This window comes from Vigna angularis, chromosome 6, assembly GCF_016808095.1.
Source record: "Vigna angularis cultivar LongXiaoDou No.4 chromosome 6, ASM1680809v1, whole genome shotgun sequence".
Taxonomy (NCBI): domain Eukaryota; kingdom Viridiplantae; phylum Streptophyta; class Magnoliopsida; order Fabales; family Fabaceae; genus Vigna; species Vigna angularis.
Genome location: NC_068975.1, coordinates 37,645,383 through 37,665,251, shown reverse-complemented (window position 1 = coordinate 37,665,251; position 19,869 = coordinate 37,645,383). Strand labels below are relative to the sequence as shown.

The window sequence follows — 19,869 nt, the reverse complement described above, 5'->3', positions numbered from 1 at the left end:
TGCCTCAAGAATTTGTAAATTTTGAAATTTGAAATTTTTTCAGCCATCTAGTTGAGTTTAATAGCTATTAATTTTGAAAGCTGACTAATTCCATTAAAAAGCATCAAATCAATTGTTCAAAATAGAAAGGATCAAGAAAATATATGTACTTGGAAATGATTTTGCTAGTGCACATGCCTATTCGAAGCAGTCACAATTTTTTAAGACTAAATAAACATTTTGTAATGACTAAAATAAAATTACACTCTTAATTACATCACTAAGCATCAAAAGGCCTCTTAAAAATGTGTTAGAATCCTCCAGATTGTCAATGGGTAGCACATTTCTATCTTGTCATTCTGAGCGTGATAATGTTGAGAAATTATCTATAACTCGAATGCAAAGTCACAAACATCCTTCAGTTGGTCTCATTTTGTTTGTTGGATCCATATCATCTCATCTCATTGTTTAGTTGGGTCCATGTCACTTCCTCTCATTTGATCACTTTCCGTGGAACATGTATGCCTAAGGGGTTCCCAGGAGGATTTCAACTGTCAGACCCATGATCACAGATCAAAAATTAAATAAAAATCTGAGAATGCTTTATCTATATTGTCCCCCCAAAAGAACAAGCATTCTACAACTTTCAGAAGAACCGCATAAATTCCAAAATATAGCCTTGGACATGGCCACCTCAAGATCACGTCAAAAGCAACAGCCATGATAAAACAACCCGGGTGAACTAGTATATTTGAAGTTAAGCTGTTTACGATATCATCATGGCTTTGATATCATCTACCCTAAAGATTGATGTTGATAAAAATGGTAATATTATCAGATAAACAATTTGCAATAACCCTCATTCATTACTAAATATGCAACTGCCATAGAAAATCCTTTGTAATTTGGTCGAATGTTATAGTTTAACATCATTGCACTCAAATGAACAAAAATCTCCTTTTGTCTCTATCTGATAACAGCGAAAAAAAATTAACCAAACACTACTTTTCAATCTTACACTACACAGTTCAGCAACTAACAACAATCTCTGTAAGTGAATTACAGATTCAAAATAAGCGCCATTTCATCTCCGCTCGAGGTTTCACAGAAAAATGAAAAACATTTTGTTTCGAAAAGTTTACAGAATAAAATTAGTCATTTTGAAAATTTGAGGGGATAGAAGAAATTATGGGGTACAGGAAGTAAAAGCCTATACTATTACTACTGTCTTACATCGATTGCTAAACCCAGGATCCCCTGCATTGAAAAACTTTATTCTTGAAGAGAACAAAAGAAAAGGGAGAAGGGGGTTGGTTACCGAGGTATAGACGGTGGCATTTATTGCCAATCATGTCCGCCTTAAATAATGCGTTTACGTCAGATTTAAAATTCACTAAGACTTCTCGAATCAAAATTTTCTTTATGATCCTAAAAACTGGTCAACAGAGAAGGCAAATCTTCATTGCATTCCACTGTTAATTGTGTCGGGCACGAAAGATATGTCATTTGGGAGCCAAATTGCATCAACGATCACATTCTTTTTGGAACTTTGACTTGCACATAATGTCTGTCGGTCATGTTCACAACTCGGCCTTGGATTCCATATCCTCCTTCAATGCATCTTCAATAATCAAATCCTTTGATTGATCAGGGGATGGAAACGGTTCCAGATCGTCACCTAAGATTTTTGCAGTGAATTTACTCGCCTCCGAGTCAAGGTCCGGCCACTCGGATACTATTCGTCTGGCACCCTAAAAGTCAAAGTGGAGAGGTGAGTTAAAAATGATGGAATCAAGGATCTGTGCAGCAAATTTACAAGAACATAAAGTATTTTCACCTGAAGTTTGGGTTCTTTTGTCATGGGATTGTTGCACAGATCAATTGTTTTCGCCCTTGATTTTGTAGCATTTCCACACCATGACTCACACCAAAGCCATTCTTGTGGCAGAGAGAAAATGGGCACAACATGCTGAGCATAATTAGGAAGATCCTGAACCAGAAGAGTACAAATTTCAGCACATTGGAAGTAAATTAAAGCGCGTTCATATCAATAAAGGAACATAAAACCACATCAAAGAAAAACCTACAACTTAATCACAGTAAACAAGGGCCTACAACTTTATTTAAAGGTGAAGACAAACATAGAAGCTATAACGGTTTTCTTAAAATTCACAAAAGGTACAGCATGCTCACATTCCAAAAAGAACAAGATTAAGTTATAATTGGAAAAGGCATCAGCATCTACGTTTAAGTTAAATTGCTATTCCAAGACCCTCATTTAACAGCTAACAATTTTAGGTTAGGTTTCTTTTTCTGCGTGGTAGTAGAGCTTTAGCGACTAATTGGTTTAGGGATTGAACCTCAATGCCGTCAATCTTACAAAGTTTCATTTTAAAGCATAATCAATATTTTTCAGTATAGAAAAGCAGTCATTTACCACGAACTGAGATGTCACATGTCGAGTCATTTATATGTTGGAATTATACAAACCATTCAACCATACTTCATCTTGTAAGTTCAAGTGACTTTTCCACAACTAAATAATGAAAAAGAGCTACCGTACTGACTCAAAACTCTAACCTGATCCAAGTTGGCAAGACTATTTGGATCCTTGCTAAGGGTTTCATAGAAAACTCTAAGATTATCCCCAGCTGCAGTCTCTCGGAACTTCTTCAAATCAACAACATATAAAGCACTGCAAACAAAAATGGAAGCAACAATCAGAGAACTGAAATAACTCCAACTTTATTCATAAAAGATTCAAGATGTACACCAACCTAATATGGTATGGTTTCCCCCTCAAATGATCCTTCCAGAAACCCTATACCACAAGGTCAACATAGAAGTTAGCATCATATGCTGCATCTAACCCAAGAATTCATGTACGATGACTAGAAATACAAATAATATCAAAGCGATTGAAATTCAACAATGGTATTTACTTGTCTCCAAAACCGATAGCCATCCATTTCCTTATTGTTATCACAAAATGGAGTATATGCCAGGGGTTTTCCTTTTATATCCATGTCATAAAGTTCTCCCATGTCAGTCCTAACAACCTGATCAGCATCCACAAAAATGACCTGCAAAAGACATTGTGTGGTGCATGTAACACCAAGACATAAAGATTGCAGAAGACAATAAAACAAAATCGTGAGATTTGAAGTTGAAGAAGAAAGTCATGATACCTTCTCTAAGGAAAGGGGGAAAATGACATCCAAGAACAAAATTTTATATGCCCAAATTATTCGCTGTTTTTCCTTCTGCTTATGCAACCATGTAGGCCATTTGTAAGTGATTAGTTCACATTCAAATCCATACTCTTGAGCCATGCGAGGAATCAGATCCTGTTTGTTAAGACATAAGCAAATAGTTTAAGGAGCAAACTCATTAGTTCCATTTTAAAGCTCCTATATATAAATAATGAAAACATTGAGGCAAGTGATGGGTAAATTTATAACCTTAAAAGGAGGAGAGAGGTAGTTCTTTATGAACCAGAATTTTACTGGGCGATGTGTATTTTTCAGAACACTTAGAATCATAATCTTTAGAAAGCGTTCATATCTGGCAAAATACATGAACATAAAAACAAAGGTGAAGATTGCATTTGTGATGATACAAAGGAAATAACTACATCAACAACAGTAATCTTGTTCCACTAGGTTATAAATGCCTCTATCCACGTAAAGAAGGACAAAAAGTATGGGAGATATAAGTTATTTTCACACCATCAGACAAACCTCCCACCACCTATGTCTGTAAGATAGGGAGATGGGGTAGAAAAAATTCATAAAGGAGCAGAAAACAGGCCAAGTTTTATCACATGAAATTGATGCCATGATACATTTTGGCAAGCAAGATACACGTGACAATTCCATCAATATACCTTAAGAGGTTTTGGATCAATGAAAACATTTCTTAATTTTCAAAATTCAAAGAAAACTGAAACGGAATCAACAGGTGCCTTTCATCCATAATTAAAAGCAAATTATAATATCAAGTTAATATAAGAGAACCACTTACAGGTGTCCAGAAGCAATTGAGAAGATGTTAATAGTTTTTCCACGACGTCCACCCTTTACTTTGTCCTATGATGCAAAAAGGTCAGTCAAACTCTGGGAGTAATGGAGTAAATAGAAGCCGAAAGTGCAAAAGGGAAGGCAATCAGAAAGTTAAAAAATACTTCAAAATTTACCATGTATGTTGATGATATATGCGATGGATTGGACACATTAGCAAGGCTAGTAGCAGTGACGGGATGGGGACATCCAAAAAACATGTAAGGGATGACTCAATAAACAAACATTAACATATTTATCAAGAATTTCGATATTTTCTTATTCTATATAGGAATAAATTAAAGAAAAAAGACTTTTGAAATCGAGGAATAAATTATAAAAATAAATTAACTATTAATTTCATTCGATCTATCAAAATTTAAATGAACAAACTTCAGACTTAAAAAAGTTTTTGTAATAACAACTAGAAAAGTATTCAATCACAAATACAACACAAATCAGATCAAATTTTTATAACACATTACCGGGTTTGTTGTTAGATGTGTTCTTGAGAATTTCTAAATGATATTTTGAAGGAAACCAAATAAGAGCAAATCAATCGGTTCAAAAGGGACAGGATGAAGAAATAGGTAAAAAAACTCACTGTAGCATCATTGGTTTCAGTAATTTTGGGTTGTTCATTACTACTAATGAAACCAGAGGCCCATTTCAATAAATTAGAATTCCAGCCACTTCCCTGCAAAAAAACAATGAAGAAATATGTGAGGATTTGAACTTGCTTTTGCATTTAAAGGATAACGTTTTCTTTCTTTTACTTTGACACAAAAATAACTTTCAGATAACAGATTTTAAATGCAAGCACTCACTTTCTTCGTTTCTTGCAGATCCTCCTCATCATCATCAGAAACAAGTAACTTCTCATGTTCCCTGCCCTTTCTTTTCACGACATCCATATGAACTACTTTACCCCGTAAATCATTAATAGTAATGAGTTTCGATGACTGTTTGTTCTCAATTCCATCAGCACCTCCCTTCAAAACATACAGCTCAGAACTTCTACCAGGAGCAAGCTGCAAGAACCAAACCCCAGGAGAGACTTTCATTTGCCAATATCCAAGATTAGCCATCACAATGGTATCAAATATATGGGGTGTAGTTTTGGTTCCAAGAACAAGCTGAAGACCTCGAGGAGGATCATGATCTTTCTCAGAGCAATGACCTAATATATGAACAATTGAAAAGAACAACAATGCATTCTTAGAATGTACTACTTAACAATTAATGCTTTATTATGATTATATAAATAAACAAAATGCAATTTTACCTGTGAGGACAAGAGCTTCAAGCTCAAAAACTGCTTGCAATGTTCTTGTGTCAACAAGGTTCTCAAGCAGAATGTTATCCAGGTCATGACTACAGCATGACAAACCATAAAGAAAGTTAAATTTCACAAAAGTGGTGTTAAGAGATATGATTTGATTACATAAAATAGGAAGACATGATATGATTTGGTAGGTAAATATCTTACCATATTTTTCATTATTAGATATTGATTTTATTCATTACTATTATTATCTCTTTATTATAAAAAAGAATACTTGTGTACACCCAATACACGGAATTCATTATATTCCTTCTCGATTTTTCTCTCCTTAATATGGTACCATCCTACGTGACCTGTTTTGTCATTTGTCCTTTCAACAAACATTCATAGCTTAAGCCAACTATGAACCAAGTCAAATTTAGAATCTTTAGATGCAGTGGCATAAATTTATTCTTCTTTGCAGTATACAGCATTTTAAAGAAGATAAGTGTTTATTCAAATTAATCACATGCTCTTATATTATTGAGGATAAGGGTCTTTTCAGGTAAAGTATACCATCAAACATGTCTAGAGCAGTTTAACATAAAAGTCATTAAAGCAGAGAATAAAGGTGAATTAAAATTTAAAAGAGGGAGACGAATGTGATTTACTCCAAATCTGTCCTTTACCTTTCCCTACTTCCACACAATGAATAGGAAAAAAAGGAGAATCAAGAAATCAGTAAATTAGCATATAGTCATGTACATATGAAGTAATTCATGAGCCACTACCAACTAGCTCAATCTTATAGGGTAATGTATAGGACCAACTCTCCTAAATTGTTTAGCTGTTAGGTGGAGGCTCGGGAATGATTTAATATCCAATGGATGTTAAAGAAAATACATACACAGCAATAACAGGCTCAACAAGCCAAGGTTCTGGAACATCAAGATTCATGGTGAGTGTCTTAGATAATGGCATGTTAGCAAAAAATGCTTTTGGGCCATTGATTGAAGAGTCAGCACTGCTAAAATCATCCTGCAAAAGTGATAAAACCTAAGAACCCAAACCTCAAATGTAATCTGGAATTAACTACAAGCCGTAAGTGCAATATATACCATTGATGGTACTACGTATCTGTAGTAGTTCTTCAGAGGAAGATCAGCAAGCGAACTCTGAAATGAAATGAAAACGGCATTCAAAATCAGTGCATTATGTGATCAGCAAACTAAGAAAATATAGCTAACTGTACAAATGAGACATTTTTTATTATAAATCTAAGTCAAAGGATCAATATAAGCCAAATGTAGAGCAATGACAGGAGGTTTATGATACCTGTACTCTTAAAAGGAATCAATTGTTTCATGAGACAAATAAGTTTCAAACATATTGCAAAAAACTCAACTCTCATCAACTAGAGATAGTGTCAACATACAATATAAAAGTGGAGACTCACCTTTATCATCTTGAGGTAGACCTAAAGCACATTCTAACATAGATCCATTAAAACTCACCATATTATACACGTATAAAGCCCCAATAGTGTTGAATGTGAGGGGAGTATTAGGAAAAACCCAAGTTCCACATTAGATAAAGATAGTGCCAAAATATAATATGTAAATGCATTCAATCCTCCCTTACAAACCACTTTCTTAAGGTTAAGTTTAGGCTAAACTCACTTTCAAAGACACTACAACTACAACTGTGAAGTCTTCAAAGGGTAATATGTATATAGTCTTATCTCCATGATTGGAATAAAGGAAAAATATTATACTCTTAATTCAAATTGTGTTTTCCAAATTTCATATAATAAAATAGGTTATTACAATTACGAGCTAACAAATTTCCAATGTAGAATAAATAGCTATTTTTGCAAGTTTATACGGACATAAATGCATAAAGGAGTAAGCAAAATCGTAATACCAGTTTGGGTAGAAATAGAAATGCAAAAAAGGTCAACCGAAAAGATCAGACATAAAACATAATAATAGATGACCTTGGACCTTAGTAAAACCAGATTTAAGGGGGTCTCAGCTTACTAACCACACCAACAACACTTGCTTTTGCATGCTCAAATTCCAGATGATAGAAAGAGACAAAATATTACAATTCCTTTTTTCTATATTATTTCTATTCAAAAGGCCTAAGAAGACAATTAAAGAAGGAATAAGCTGCAGAACAGAAAACCAAAATGTATAAAAAATAAAAGTGGATATAGAACTAGAGATATCAACAAACCAATGGATTCAAAACAATCCTCATGCTGGGTTGAATGTATTTCCACAAAACTCTTAGAATTCCAGACAACTTCTGACTGGTTGGACTTAAAGGATCGAGACAAGCATCAATGTGAATGCTAGAATTTTCATTATGTAGAATGATAGCACTGCACAAAACAACAGTATTAAACTATTAAAATTATATAATTATACCGTCTAAATTTAAGTCAGCAATCCAGACATGAATAAACATTTAAAGATTAATAAATTCAAGCAGAACAACATGCCTTTAATATTCTACTCATAATTCTATCTAAATTGGTATATCGTAACTAAAAAAAATTACCTATGTTTGTCATTCAAAATCTCAAAACGGGCACTTTCAGAACTTCGCTCCCTTGTAGCCATTGAAGAGGATACAGCCATGAGAATATCACTAATGAATTTGCTACAAAAGTACACAAGGAAAGATTAAAGAATTGTCATATTTTCTGAACATAGATAAAGATTGGATAAATAATATTTGCAAACTTTATATCAATGACTGAAAAAGAAAACGAAGTAATAATAAATGCTTCATGAACTTCTGTAAGGATTTCTCAAAACAATTGAACAAAATCTTAGTATATGAACAAATAGTTTCAGATATAAAACATCTAACTGAGGACTGCAAAGAAGACAGACTAAAAATGGGTAACAGTCAAGCAAAGTGTTGCTAAACTTGCACTTGTTCTAAACTACAATTTCCCTCCTAATGATGGAATCACATTATGTTTGTTTCTCACTCGTGCATATAGCTCAGAAGACCACACAAGTGAAATTTACATATGGTCCCCATATGTAGTCAGATGTACTTATCAATGAATATAGGTGGTAGAGATGTTTTATGTAGAAGTCTGGTTAAAGTTTATTTATATGTCACTGCATTGCATATAAATACACTATAACTAGATAGTCCTTGTTTATTTACTCTTTTGGAGATATGAAAGCAACACTTTTAGGTACCTCGGGTACCACTATTATAATTATTATTATTATTATTTATTATTACTATCATTATTATTACTATTATATAATAGCCTTCTGAGCAATAAAAAACATAAGGCCCTCAGAATGCTGATCCGGATAACCTTTATGTGATCAGAACTGGGGTATGATTATTTATATAGAGAAAATAACTGGTGTAATGTAATCCACATAGTCATATACTAAGAAACACTCACTTTCTTCAATACCAGGCAAAATGTAAAATGAAAGTTTGTGATGGGAGGATGATAAATGCAACACGAAGCAATAACCATAGAAAACAGATCCAAAATAGATAGTGAAAAGATCAAGGAACCTTGTCAACATGTCAGGGTCAACATGCTGCCACTTTACTTCTTCAATGATTTCCAAAATGTGCTTTGTCCTCTGCTTAAACTCTATTGATTCAAGAAGAAGCAGATCAGCACTCAAAAATGTGCTTTCATCAACAGGGTAAGTTACCTATAACACAAATGCTAAAGGTTAACCCAGGATAACAGACAGATCTTATCATTGATGAAAAATTAATCAAACTCAAATATCATGGACGGACACCATAGAAACTGAGTACTCTATGAAATAATCAGAGACCAAGCAATCTTACCCTTCCATTAGTAAAGACTGCATTAACATCAGATTCAGACCCAAGTAGTCTATGCAAGAAAATTCCCACCTGACAGCAAGAAATTTCATTAAAGGATTATATGGTTACCAAAGAAAAATAGCCAGCAAAAGGCTGATATGGACTCTAGAACAGTGGAAAAACAGATGAAAGGGAGAAAGAGAAGCATAAAACGATTTCTGAAAGGTACTACAATCAAATGAATATATGTAAAGGTAAGATGTGACAGAAGCGTGGATGGGTCGGAGTACCAAAATGTGATTTTTTCAATGGGAAAGCAACCAGAAATACCTTGTTTAAATGCCTTCTTACTTCATCAGCAGAAAATTTTAGAAGGGCAGATCTATAACCCTCAGATGGTAACCCATTGGCCTCAGCAAGCTCACAGACCTTATCAATAAATGTTTGAGGGCCTTCAACTTCCACAGCTGGTTCAAGGAAGTACTTTTGCTTATAGAGTAAGCACAACTGATCCAAGAAGTCTAACACATTGTTCTTATGACTGCATAAAACCCAATCATTCACACAATATATATAAAACCACACTTCAACTTCAAAAAACAATTTCTAAAACTACAGAATCAAGATACTTATAAATCAACCAATTAAATGCCATCTAATTTTACAATGAAAAGACAAACCTATATGAAGATGAAGTGATTTCAAAAACCTTCACAAAAAGGAGGCTTAATGAACTTGTACTCCAATTTCCACTAAATAGAAGACCTATACGAGCATCTTTGGACCCTTCTCTCTGTTGCATAATGAGAAAATAAAAAAAATGTTCAGATTTAGAAGTACTAAATGGGTAGGTCCAACTGCTGGTGCATTACGAAACAAGGCCTAAAAGTAAGAATGTTCAACAGAAATGCAAATCCATATTAACCAGATAACTTAAGCCTTGATGAAGTAAATGCAACCCAATCCCTGAAGTGATATCAACAGCAAGAAGATGTGTCACGGGCTTCAAATCATCCATTGCTGGGTTGCATACAAACAATCCACTTGTTAAGACAAAAACAAGAATGTAAGAATGAAACTATTGATTTCTAACACATCAACCACTTACTTCCAGGAGAGTGCAAGTACTCAATGTCATTCAGTATAGATTCCTCTCCCAAAAGAAATGCAGACAGAGATATGAACCTTGGTTTAGTATCAGAAATAATCTACACCAAATACATGTTGATTAGTGAAATATCATTATACAAGTTTGCCATAAGTTGCAAATTATCAATATACTATACCCGAGGATTATAACGTTGAATACCAGCTTCTGACAGAAACTTGGCTAACACATCAGTGTGAGCTTTTATTTGTCCAAAGTATACCTGCTCCTGTATTCTCTGAGTCTCATCATTCAAGGCATTTAGTAAGGCATCCTGGTAAAAGAAATTGCAAATATATAAGTGGCAGAAAAACTTACTTTATTAACACTCTATTGACACATTGACATCAATTATAGTTAATAATGAAAAGTGAGTGCTTGAAACAAATGTTGAGCTCCCAAAGTAGATGCAAAGTTAAATAAGACATCAGGCACACTACTAAAATATATTTAAAATTATAGAGTAATATGGAAGTGGTTAATTATTAGCACCAAAATTTAAAAAAAAAAAAATCAGTTACAAAGAATTAAAAGTCACCTTTATTTTTTTTCTAATAATCCAAATTTTTATAAGAATTCCTCCATATACTATGTTGTTTGAACTGCTCTCACCCCATAATGGCAGGGCAGGTTCGATACCTTAATGTGATGGATTGATGATTTGGACATATTACATATAAAGTATCCCCCAGCTGCCTTGCTTGACTATAGATGAACTGACCCCAACCCTAAAATACCTATGTCCCCCTTTTCAAAGAGAAAGGTTCCAGTGGCAAGTGATGCAGAATGATGGCAGCATAGAAAGAATTGTTATAGGTGGTGAGTCAGAGAGAAGAGAGAATAAAATGTTAGAATTTGGGGTCAACTAACTCTAAAGTGAGATTTGCACATCAACATTGATATATATATATATATATATATATATATATATATATATATATATATATATATATATATATATATATTACTTTTGCTATATCAAGTCAATTTGAGACTAATGAATCACCCTGACTACAATTAATGCAACCCTCAAAGTGTGTTAGGGATGGAGAGTTTACGAGTGAAGGAATAAAACATTAAATGCCCAACTGCCTTAACTGCCTTAGCAGTTAGGAAGAGTGGGGTTATTGGTTGTATAAATAGCAAATAATCAATTGTAGTGGGGGGTCGATTGTTTGATTGTAGTCTAACAGGGTTTGTCATCCTGAGAAGGGAGGTTAGGCTCTCTAGAGGGAGGTTATACTCCCAAACCCAGTCCTTGTAAAGAGATTCGTTTACGGTGAATAATAGCAAAACTCATTCTTTCATTTCTGTTTCTATCTTTTGAGTGTTTTCTTGTTAGGTTCCAAACCCAGGAACCTAACAAAGTGGCTGTAACTAAGATAGGATGGGGGCTCTGGAATTGATACAACTAACAGTATAGATATTGAAAATTGAATTATCTCCCCATTACTAGAGGAAACAAAAAAGAGCAATTGTACAAAGAGAAAAAAAGAAAACAGTTCCGAAATAAGATGAGATAGAGGAAAACACTCAAAATTTAAGTACCTCAGTTGGATCAATAACAAGTCCATTCATCAACAGAGAACAATCAGTTTTAGACAAACCAAGCTTAAATGCAAGCATAGAGCTTTCTTGTGACAATTTCTTCAACTCTGGCTCCTTCTCCAGCTTTACTAATATCTCTTGTGGAGGGGATTTTACCTTTGGCCTATCAAAGAATAGTGGGAACAATACCATAGATATAAACAAGGAATGTCACCAAAAACAGTAGTAGAAGCACCATATTAGAGAAACATCAGAAGTACAGTAATCAATAGAAAAGTCCAGCAAAACTCACAATATTGTTTCAACAAATGCCCCTTCAACATGGTGCTGCTCAAGATGACCATCATCTGATTCAGTGCGTAATTTGTTAACCTACAAAACAAACATTTATGATAATGTTCTTTCAGTTTAATTGCAAACATATTAGTTCTAGATGACTCAAAATAATATGAAAAAGGTATTGACAAAAAACATATATACAAATGATGCAGTCATGTCATTTTACAAAAAGTTTGTTAAACTGAAACCTTAGAGACAAAATAGGTATATATTGTATGAAAGAATTAGGATTATCTTGTTTTCTATGTTGATGGAGAGAGAGTGAAACCACTTACGAGTAAATGAAATACCCAGACACTAGACCTATGATCTCTATATTTTAAATCCTTGAAGTTATTACAAACTAATCATACAGAAAAAATAAAATACACAGCTACAGAAATGAAAAAAAAAATTATTATGTGAAGAACAAGGGTGTCAATTCGAAATTTTGGATCAGATGAAGAAACTTGGGAGATCCAAAAGTCTGAACTTAGAAAGGCAATTGCAAGATTGGTGGATTAGTATGCATGTACAACATATAACTGCATCCTTCAGTTTTCTCATCATATGTACTCTTCTGGATTTCAATCATGTTGGCATGTAAATAATTTAATTGAAAATAAACAGTAAACATAAGATAACTAACACAGAAGACAAAATCATACATTGCTTAAAAACTCAAAAGCTAATTGAGTGTTGTGATTCCCCTTGATATAGCTGAAGAGACGTATAATCTGAAAAGTGGAACAGCAAACATAATGCATCACTAACTTGAGAGTAAAATTTCCTGAAAGACGAGCTTTGTGATGTTGTGTACATTTACGAACAATTAAAGGTTCATATTACCATATCAGATATGTCCTCAAATTTATCTCGATCCTCTTTGGCAGAATAGTTCTCTAACTGCAAGATGTATTTTGAAGAATACAGCACAATCCCAAATCTCACAGGAAAATCACTTTCATACAATGATATGATCATATCAATTGACTGCAAAGTACCCAATTATAAAACACGGAATGAGAGATTTCTCTTGGAAACAGAACAGTGTGAAAGTGTTAAGCTTTAGAAAATAAACTTACCTCAAGACCACAAGTGGTTCCTGGGTCAAGAACAAAAACAGCATGGAAAAGATTTTTACGGATGTGACGCAACTGCCCAGGGAAGACCGGCATCAAAATCTAAAAAACAAGAAAAGATTATGTTCCAATGAAAATTTTTAGCAGGGTTAATCTGAAATTAATAATATTATCCAGTTTTAAAAATCAAGTAGTTAACCTCATTTAGATTGCTCCTCCACCTTTTGTACTTGGCATCTTCTTCCAAGTTGTTGAGATAATGTACTTGAGTAGTACGAAAATCAACACGAAACATACTGGACTCTGAAGGAGGTAAAGTTGACAGCAGTTTCCGCACTACGCTGGAAGGTATCTGCAATTACTGGGATCATAATTACAATCTAAATATATGGTAAACATCAATCAAGAGCAAAGTATCTAAGTCAATTTCTCACAAAAGATACACGTAGTTTTAAAGATAAATAGTGAACACAAATATGTAACAGTTAAAATTTTATTAATCAGGCAGCCAATTTTATCAACTAGAGCATTGTCATTAACTACTTTGTTCACTTGTTACAAACTTTTTTCCCAACTCCTTGGTGGCAATTGTTGATAGATGAAATGACATTGTATTTCTGATGATACCCATAAAGACAAAATTACTAAGGTAGGTATGAGGGGGGGCGGGCAAGAGATGCTATGCACCAGATCATGCCCAAGAGAAACAAAAGAAGGAACTCCACTTAGCAACATACTACCTAGTTGGAAGCAGAGGGGAGGGACATATGAGTCTGAATAAGGGAAGGGTACAAGCCTGGAAGGGGGATTGGGTGATACAGGCTGGAATTATTTGAGGTTTATGAGAGGATAGGCACTCTTGAATTGCTTAGAAGAGACATTTACATTATTCACATGTTCTCTTGTGTATACAGTCTCACACCCTGATATCAGTTAATATGATATACTAGTCTGTCGTTTACACTCTCTCTTCTCTGGTACCTATCATATTTTCTTTTTCATACTATTTAAAAAACTAAGCAAAGTTCAAGTATTAGAAAGCAATACAACAGACAAAATTTCATGTGTCCATATTAATAACAGTGTCAGTAAACGAGTTAGCTAGAAATCAGTCCAATACTAAAAAGTGGCCAAGATAAAGATTTAATGTGATGCACCTTCAATTTTGAGAACTGATCAGCCAACAACAGATCCTGATGAACCAAGTCAATCAACCTAAAGAAAGATAAATGAATAGAATATCAAAAGTTTGAAATTTTTATCTAACTTCTAAGTTTAAGACATCATGTAAGTTTGAAACAAACTACAGAAAACCACAATTATGCTTGTTTGTTGATATCAAGATTAACATGATTAATTATGAACTCCATATGCCAAGTAGGTATTATTTTAGTGCAGTTTTATATGCATAAACTTCTCAATAGTCATTTGTCCACTTTTACAATCAAATGACTGGGATAATCTGTCTGGAAAAATGTTTTATTGTCAGGCACCAAAAATCAATTAAGAACAAAATAGGAAGGACACTGAGAAGTGACTCAAAACAGAGAAAAATCTTATGTTGTAATTTATTATAGAGGAAAAATTGAGAAACAATATGAATGCAGCAGAGCCCCCAACCAGAATGGCAAATTGGAAAACAACTTGAACTCCTTTTCCTGTGGAAGATTTTCTCCTCCCAGTGTAGTCAATAACTCCTCCTCTCTGCTCTCTCTTTTGCCCAGTCAATATTAGATTAACAAGTGATTGTGACATTGTCGTTAACTACATAGAATGGTCTTTGTTTTGGAGCGTTTTTTATTTACCAAAGAATAAGTGTGACATCATCCCAATGGCTCTCATAAGGGACATTCAAATACTACCTCACCATGCTAACTACAATGGTGATGTCAGGTAGGGGGTCATTAACATTGTACTAGGGCTTAAATTATTTGAAGAAAATAATTCTTTTTTAAAATGTTCTCACTTTAGAAACTTATATGTTCAATGAATTTGTGTATGATCTGGTCATTTATGTAGTTGGATCAAATCTAGTAAAGATGTAATATCACATTTTATTTTTGTGGTTTGTTACTTTACTTTATTATGTAGTTGAAATGCAGAATTATTAATGTTAAGGGTATTATGCATATATATCATTAAGAGGTGTTTTCAATATTATCTTTCTATTAGGCGAATGTTTACTAGTTTGAGTCAAGTCTATGGGAGTTTATATATAGACTCTAGAAATTGACAAGCATTGATAAGAACTCTCGCCAAATAGTAATTTGGAGGGTTCAGCAATGTAAAATATGCACAATCCAATAGGCACAACCACAAGCTCACAACAATCTCAACAGCTTCGAAAAATCAATTTTTATTAATCAGGGCTCACAAAAGCACAACCAAATAGTTGCCTAGAACCCAAAAAATAACTCTGAAATAATAATTAGTTGATTAAAGAATATACAAGTGCAGAAAAGAATGGCCTTTGGCCTCAATAACTAGCCATATAAAATGAGGAATTCCAATAGATAACTAAGCTACCTTAGATAGGCTCAATCAGAATAAACATAAATGGACCTAGAGCTAAAACTCGCAAGCTTTATTCTTCAAAGCAAAAGAACCATCAGAAAGCAATAGCAATTTTTTCATATGAATATATTATGGAGAAACAGTAAACTCGGGCTACAACAAAGTTGCAAGCATGAAATACCAACAACAAATAATATCTCAGCCTTATATTATGAATGGTATCAGCAGGAGAAAAAAACATTACAGATAAAGGTCAACATCTTCAACATTGACTAAAGCACCATTGATAGCCATTAAAGACTTGCCAGGTGGGATCATCCGCTGATTTGCCGTTATTTCATCTTGAACAGAATCATCAAGCTGTTGCACATCACAATTCCACAAACAATAAACAATTACTTGGGAGGAAACAGACCTATGTTTAAGCATTCAACAAAAGTGAAAAGGTTATTTACTTTCATGCGAGACAAAGAAGAAACTATGTTAGGGAAATTTTGATTGATATCCTGCATTGACTGTAGAGGATCAGAGGCACGGACTATTCTCTGTACAGTTTGATGCCCCAGATCTGTTATCATTAAAATATATATTACTGCACAGTACATTAAACCTAACTAAAATGAAAATATATTATCAACAAATTTCAATTTTCACAAAAGGAAAAGGTCACAGCAATACCTTTCAGTTCCCAAACATCAAGTGTATCTGATACAGTTGATGACAATAGATAATCCCTAAAAGTCATGATCTCATTCGTTAACTCAGGCTTACGCTCCTGTACATAATACAAACAGTTAAATTCATATGCACAAACAACAAAATTTTAAATCTGTACGTCAATCCATTGATATTAGACATATTTAATAGAAAATGTCATCATCACTTATCAAAAAAATGTAGAACCAAAGTAACATTATGTACACTGAATAAGAAAGCAGGAATAATAAAGCATAATAATTGAGAGGAAGCTACAAATGTCTTAAAATTAAAATAGCTAGCATGACATGAATGGTTAGAGCATATTAGCATGTCTGGGCAAACTATCAATTCTAGACAAGCCATCCCAAGTCTAAACTATTAGGTTAACAGTAGTGGTCAGCATAGTTTCATAATGAAAATAAACTAGCACAAGGCCTTTTTCCAATTTATTCTCCAGACTCCAGTGTGATGCAGTTGTCATGCATCCGGTATATTCTGGTTATGCTTCTGTTGTTATCTTTTTCACTTCTTCATTCCTTTCTCTCATATTTTTTTTCTGGACCCTGCAAAGGCTACAATGTAAACATCTAATGTACTAAAGGTTATCCTTGGACACTTACAACAACAACAAAAGCCTTATGCTACAACGTGAGGTTCACTAAATAGATCCCATGATAATAACAGAAGCATATAGTGGTTAGAAACCACTTTGTCTGGTTAATTTTCGTCAAACTAAATGTAACAGGAGAATGGACATATAGGTATGTTGCACTATAGAATCCGGCACCTACAGACATTTCTTTGTAATTTAATTTGATACAAATAACAGAATTAATTGATAGTGCCTAAAAATATTATTTTAATAGCCATTGATTACAACATAACCTGTTGACATTGTAATTAACTTCAAAATTTAGTATATATGTCTTTGATTTTATCACAATTATTAACCTTAAATTAAGGATTATGAGTTCCCTAAAGTACACCTCAATTTAGGGGAGTCAACTACAAAAAGAAATATAGGTGACATTTTACCAACCAGAATTTTAGAGAATATAAATCCTCTGACTTCTTGGCTGAGATCATCGGTGCGAGGATCCTCCAAAGTCACCCCTGCAACCCACAACAGAATCAATTAGGGAACTAGAAAAGCAACCTATTACTGTGATTATAGAAAAATTCCTTCACCATTTTATTTGGATGAACAGTGCATGATCAAGACCAAAGAATTTGTAGATCTTGAATTAATTAAAATTAGGAAATATTTCTTTCAATTATCTGCTTCAAATATCAAAAATGAAATTTCACAGGATTATCAAACTTGAAAGACCAAAGCCAGAACAACAGGGGTAGAAGTTGAGAATTAGGACATATTAACCTACAACATGAACCAAAATTACATGCAAAGGAAAGTGAGTTAGAAGAGATAGAAGTTCCAATAAGGAGATTAACTAAAAAAATTACCAAGCTCTACAAATGATAACATTGAAATGATACACAGACATCAAAAGAAGAAATGCTGTCTAGTGTCTGTAATAACATGACACTTCTAAAATTATGACCTAAGTCAAAAATGAAAAGGAGAATGAAGCAGCTAAAACTCAATGTCACCTATATTCTAAAAGAAACTTGAGTCTACTGTCAAAATTCAAAACCTTAAGTAGTTCCAACCTTTTTTAATTGTACTGTCGTCCATGGCCTTATATTCCATATTCTTAAAAACAAGTTCCACTCCATAACCACCCAAGTTTACTGACTCGCTAGCACCAATAGATCCACAGTGGCCAAAATTTGTTTCACATCCACCCGGCAACACTGGTCTCAATATATAATTAACTTTTCCCTGAGAAGACGTGGGCAACATGTCAAAATTTGCAAGGGAACAACAAATGAACAGAAAGATTACAAGATTGTATTCTGAAAATTCAGAAAAGTCAAGCCCTTTTGCTAAAATGTTTTCATAACGGTAAATGCACAGTTATGTTATACATCCCTTTTGCTAAAATGTTTTCATACAAAGAGACAGTAATTACATAATGTAATACAATATTCATTAGGAACTGAAAGCTAAGAAAACGACCTCTTTAGCAGCTCCAACCAGAGCAGTATGAAACTCCTTAAAGCAAACAGTCCCGAGTGCGCCATAAAGTATAGCAACCGGACTCCCAACACTCGAATCAAAATGAACATGATCAAAATCAAACACTTGCGGTCCCTGAATCGAACCACCCACCCTGACGATAAAAAAAAGAACCCAACTCAGAGCAAGATATTAACCAAGAACACAACTTCAAGAACTGAACAAAACAAAAGAGAACATGAGCAGTGGCATTGAACTCACTGTTTCCGAGGGGTTTGAAGCCAAGTGAGCAATTCAGAAACATCAAAAAACAGAGTGTCACCAGTATCAACCCAACAACACTTCCCTCCGGGGCTTTGGAGACTTGCCCCAAGATTCAAGGCGTCTACTTCAGTGATTTCAGCGTGGCTGTGAGACGAAAGAGAATCCTGAGCTAACTGGCGGTAAAGCACGAGAGAAGGGGAGGCTGATCTCAGAATAAGAGAGAACTCAAACAAGGACGCCAATGGCTCTCTCAAAAGAGGGCGCGAATGTTGTAGAATTTTGTTGACACAACTTTTGGCGGAATGAGAATGGGAGTCGCCGTGATCGGCGTGGAGCCATGCGTGGATGAAGTTCCAGAAAAGCCCCGGCTCCTCTTTGGACAACAACTCGCTGCCAATGAAAAAAAGAACGCAAAAAGATTGGTACGGTGAGATTAAAGAAAAAGAACAGCGAGAATCGAAATGGAACTGAAAACGAAAATCGAAATGGAACTGAAAACGAAATCGAAGGAAGAAGAAGGTACCCAGCTTCGAGAAGAAGAGGAGTGCCAAACCACTTAGCGCGAACAGCAGCTTGAACATTCTTGGGGGTTGAAGTGTGAGCGGAGACAATTCCGATAAGGAAAATGGGAATGAGAAGAAAAGACGCAGATCTGAGAGCCATTAGCCTCCGTTAGGGTTTGGACATCAAGACACAGTGAGAAGAAGCGAATGAGATCACAACGTTTTCTTTGTGTCGTGTTTTGTGGAAGACACGGTCAGTCAAAGAAACCACTTCTTCCACTCCGACCTTCTTCTTCTCCGTCTTTCAAAACATACCACACAACACGTGCAAATTACAATGGTTTTTTCCTCTTTTTCACCCTTTATAGTGTTCCTCCGCTGTTATAACTGTTTGGTAAAAATTTATAATTTACTTCTGCATTTAATTTTCTAACTTATTTTGAATTACGAATTAAAATCATACCATTTTGCATTTAATAATAAAGAAAAACGCTGTATATGACCTGTCTCGAAGAGAAATTGTAATTTTCATTAAAACAACTCTGTGTATATATATATATATATATATATATATATATATATATA

General features: G+C 34.2%; 1 protein-coding gene across 1 annotated transcript; it reads right to left on the bottom strand.

Moving 5' to 3' along the window:
- Nucleotides 1-1,006: 1,006 nt before the first annotated feature.
- LOC108342771 (UDP-glucose:glycoprotein glucosyltransferase) lies at nt 1,007-19,628 on the bottom strand. Its single transcript, XM_017580563.2, has 37 exons — nt 19,305-19,628; nt 18,779-19,171; nt 18,518-18,671; nt 18,109-18,280; nt 17,477-17,550; nt 16,417-16,513; nt 16,194-16,306; nt 15,983-16,098; nt 14,382-14,439; nt 13,424-13,576; nt 13,228-13,326; nt 12,992-13,135; nt 12,811-12,879; nt 12,117-12,196; nt 11,825-11,987; nt 10,416-10,550; nt 10,238-10,337; nt 10,055-10,149; nt 9,810-9,922; nt 9,460-9,670; nt 9,151-9,219; nt 8,863-9,008; nt 7,867-7,968; nt 7,540-7,687; nt 6,420-6,476; nt 6,209-6,339; nt 5,323-5,411; nt 4,865-5,217; nt 4,642-4,734; nt 4,003-4,067; nt 3,441-3,543; nt 3,168-3,326; nt 2,922-3,062; nt 2,757-2,800; nt 2,560-2,674; nt 1,817-1,969; nt 1,007-1,730 (listed from the first exon to the last, which is right to left on the bottom strand). Exons 1-37 carry the CDS (start codon nt 19,442-19,444, stop codon nt 1,560-1,562), a joined length of 4,818 nt encoding a protein of 1,605 aa, XP_017436052.1. The 5' UTR covers nt 19,445-19,628; the 3' UTR covers nt 1,007-1,559.
- Nucleotides 19,629-19,869: the final 241 nt, after the last annotated feature.